The sequence below is a fragment of the Limulus polyphemus genome, unplaced genomic scaffold (genome assembly GCF_000517525.1).
Source record: "Limulus polyphemus unplaced genomic scaffold, Limulus_polyphemus-2.1.2 Scaffold4682, whole genome shotgun sequence".
In the NCBI taxonomy this organism is placed as follows: Eukaryota; Metazoa; Arthropoda; class Merostomata; order Xiphosura; family Limulidae; genus Limulus; species Limulus polyphemus.
The window spans coordinates 46722-48938 of record NW_013670292.1 but is presented as its reverse complement, the minus strand read 5'-3'; the positions used below and the strand labels follow the sequence as shown (position 1 = coordinate 48938).

At 34.1% G+C, this 2217-nt stretch overlaps 1 protein-coding gene across 2 annotated transcripts in view; it reads left to right on the top strand.

Moving 5' to 3' along the window:
* Nucleotides 1-462, top strand: part of LOC106471531 (flavin reductase (NADPH)-like) — a 19530-nt gene extending 19068 nt beyond the window's left edge. For both annotated transcript variants that reach the window (XM_013932131.2, XM_022400141.1), the window contains exon 4: nucleotides 183-462. In XM_013932131.2, the coding sequence (XP_013787585.1) occupies nucleotides 183-334 (152 nt within the window). In that variant the 3' untranslated portion in view covers nucleotides 335-462. The remainder of the gene's footprint in view (nucleotides 1-182) is intronic.
* The last annotated feature ends 1755 nt before the right edge of the window (nucleotides 463-2217 follow it).

Below are 2217 nucleotides of genomic sequence, written 5' to 3'. Positions count from 1 at the left end.
ATTTTATTTAATAACTTGTATACTGAGACACGTTTCTTGATAAGAGGTATTTTATTTACATATTATTCAATTTTCTGTTTTATAAAGTTCTGATTTTTATTAAAGTGAAAACAAGAGTGTTATTTATTACAGTTCATAATTGTATTTGTGATAAATGATAGTCTGTATTTCATTATTTCCAGATGAACCTGCTGCTGAAAATTATATTCTGAAAAAAGACTGCAGCGTGGGGCGTGTTATCTCCAAATTTGACCTGGGAGAGATCCTGGTTAAGTGTTTGATGATGGATGACTATATAGGTCATACTGTGGGAATGGGGTACCCTCAAGCTTAATGTAGTTTTACACAAATCAAAATTCATATTAGGTATTCTTGTATTCTACAATTGGTAAAGAAGCAATTGCAATTTTAAATTTTAGTTAAAATAAAAGCAAATATTATAACTGTACTTACATTTATACACTCAGTGTGAAAGCCTGGTAACTTACATGTAAAGAAATAGATACACTCACTCGGTGTCAGAGCTGGGTAACATTCATCTAAGGAGGTAGATACACCCTGACTCGGTGTCAGAGCTGGGTAACATTCATCTAAGGAGGTAGATACACCCTGACTCGGTGTCAGAGCTGGGTAACATTCATCTAAGGAGGTAGATACACCCTGACTCGGTGTCAGAGCTGGGTAACATTCATCTAAGGAGGTAGATACACTCACTCGGTGTCAGAGCTGGGTAACATTAAGGTAAAGCAAAAGATTATCTTCTTCTATCAGTACAAATATGTATAAAGAGCTAAACAATACAATGAAAATCTTCTGTAACATTAATACATACATACACAAAACTATTAGTATAAAACTCTAAAAGACTACTTAAATTTAAAACAATATTTAACTATCAGTTCTGTTTTTAGTAGAATGACATCATTCATCACAGAAGTAAACATTGAATTATTCCAATACCTATGTATCTTAGCAACCAGTTCAAAATAAACCAATAAAATTATCACCTTTTCTCATTATTAAAGAAACAGCAGAGAAAAGTGTATGGAAGTAACAACAGGGAAGGAAAAAGCTTACTAGATACCACTGATGCTCTGTATATGTATGCTACCATTACAGGTTTTCAAAAAAGAGAGGAGCATCTTATTACTTACAGAAGTGGACAATACAAACTAGATTACTGGTTATGAAACAAACTAGAATACCAGATACAATATAAAATAGACTACTGGTTACAATACAAACTAGACTACTAAATACAATAGAAACAAGGTTACTGGTTAAGATAAAAACTGGTTTCAAAGTCAAATAGTATACTTGATACAGTACAAGCTCAACTACTGTATACTAAATACAAACTAAATTACTGGTTACACCGCAAAATAGACTACTGGTTACAATACATCTAGACTACTGTTTAGAATACAGACTAGACTATTGGTTAAAATTCAGACTAGACTACTGGTTAGGATACAAACTAGACTACTGTTTGGAATACAGACTAGACTACTGGTTACAATACAGACTAGACTATTGGTTACAATACATCTAGACTACTGTTTAGAATACAGACTAGACCACTGGTTAGGATACAAACTAGACTACTGTTTGGAATACAGACAAGACTACTGGTTACAATACATCTAGACTATTGGTTAAAATTCAGACTAGACTACTGGTTAGGATACAGACTAGACTACTGTTTAGAATACAGACTAGACTATTGGTTAAAATTCAGACTAGACCACTGTTTGGAATACAGACAAGACTACTGGTTACAAACATCTAGACTACTGTTTAGAATACAGACTAGACTATTGGTTAAAATTCAGACTAGACTACTGGTTAGGATACAAACTAAACTACTGGTTACCATACAAACTAGACCACTGGTTAGGATACAAACTAGGCTACTGGATACAATGCAAGGTAGGCTGCTGATTACAATACAAGCTACGCTACTGGATAAAATTCAAATTAGGCTACTGGTTAGGATAGAAACTAGAGTACTGGTTAGGATACAAGCTAGGCTACTGGATACAATACAAACTAGACTACTGGTTACAATCCAAGGTAGGCAGCTGATTACAACACAAACTAGACTACTGGTTACAATCCAAGGTAGGCTGCTGATTACAACACAAACTAGGCTTCTGGTTACAATACAAGCTAGGCTACTGGATACAATACAAGCTAGGCTACTGGATACAATACAAG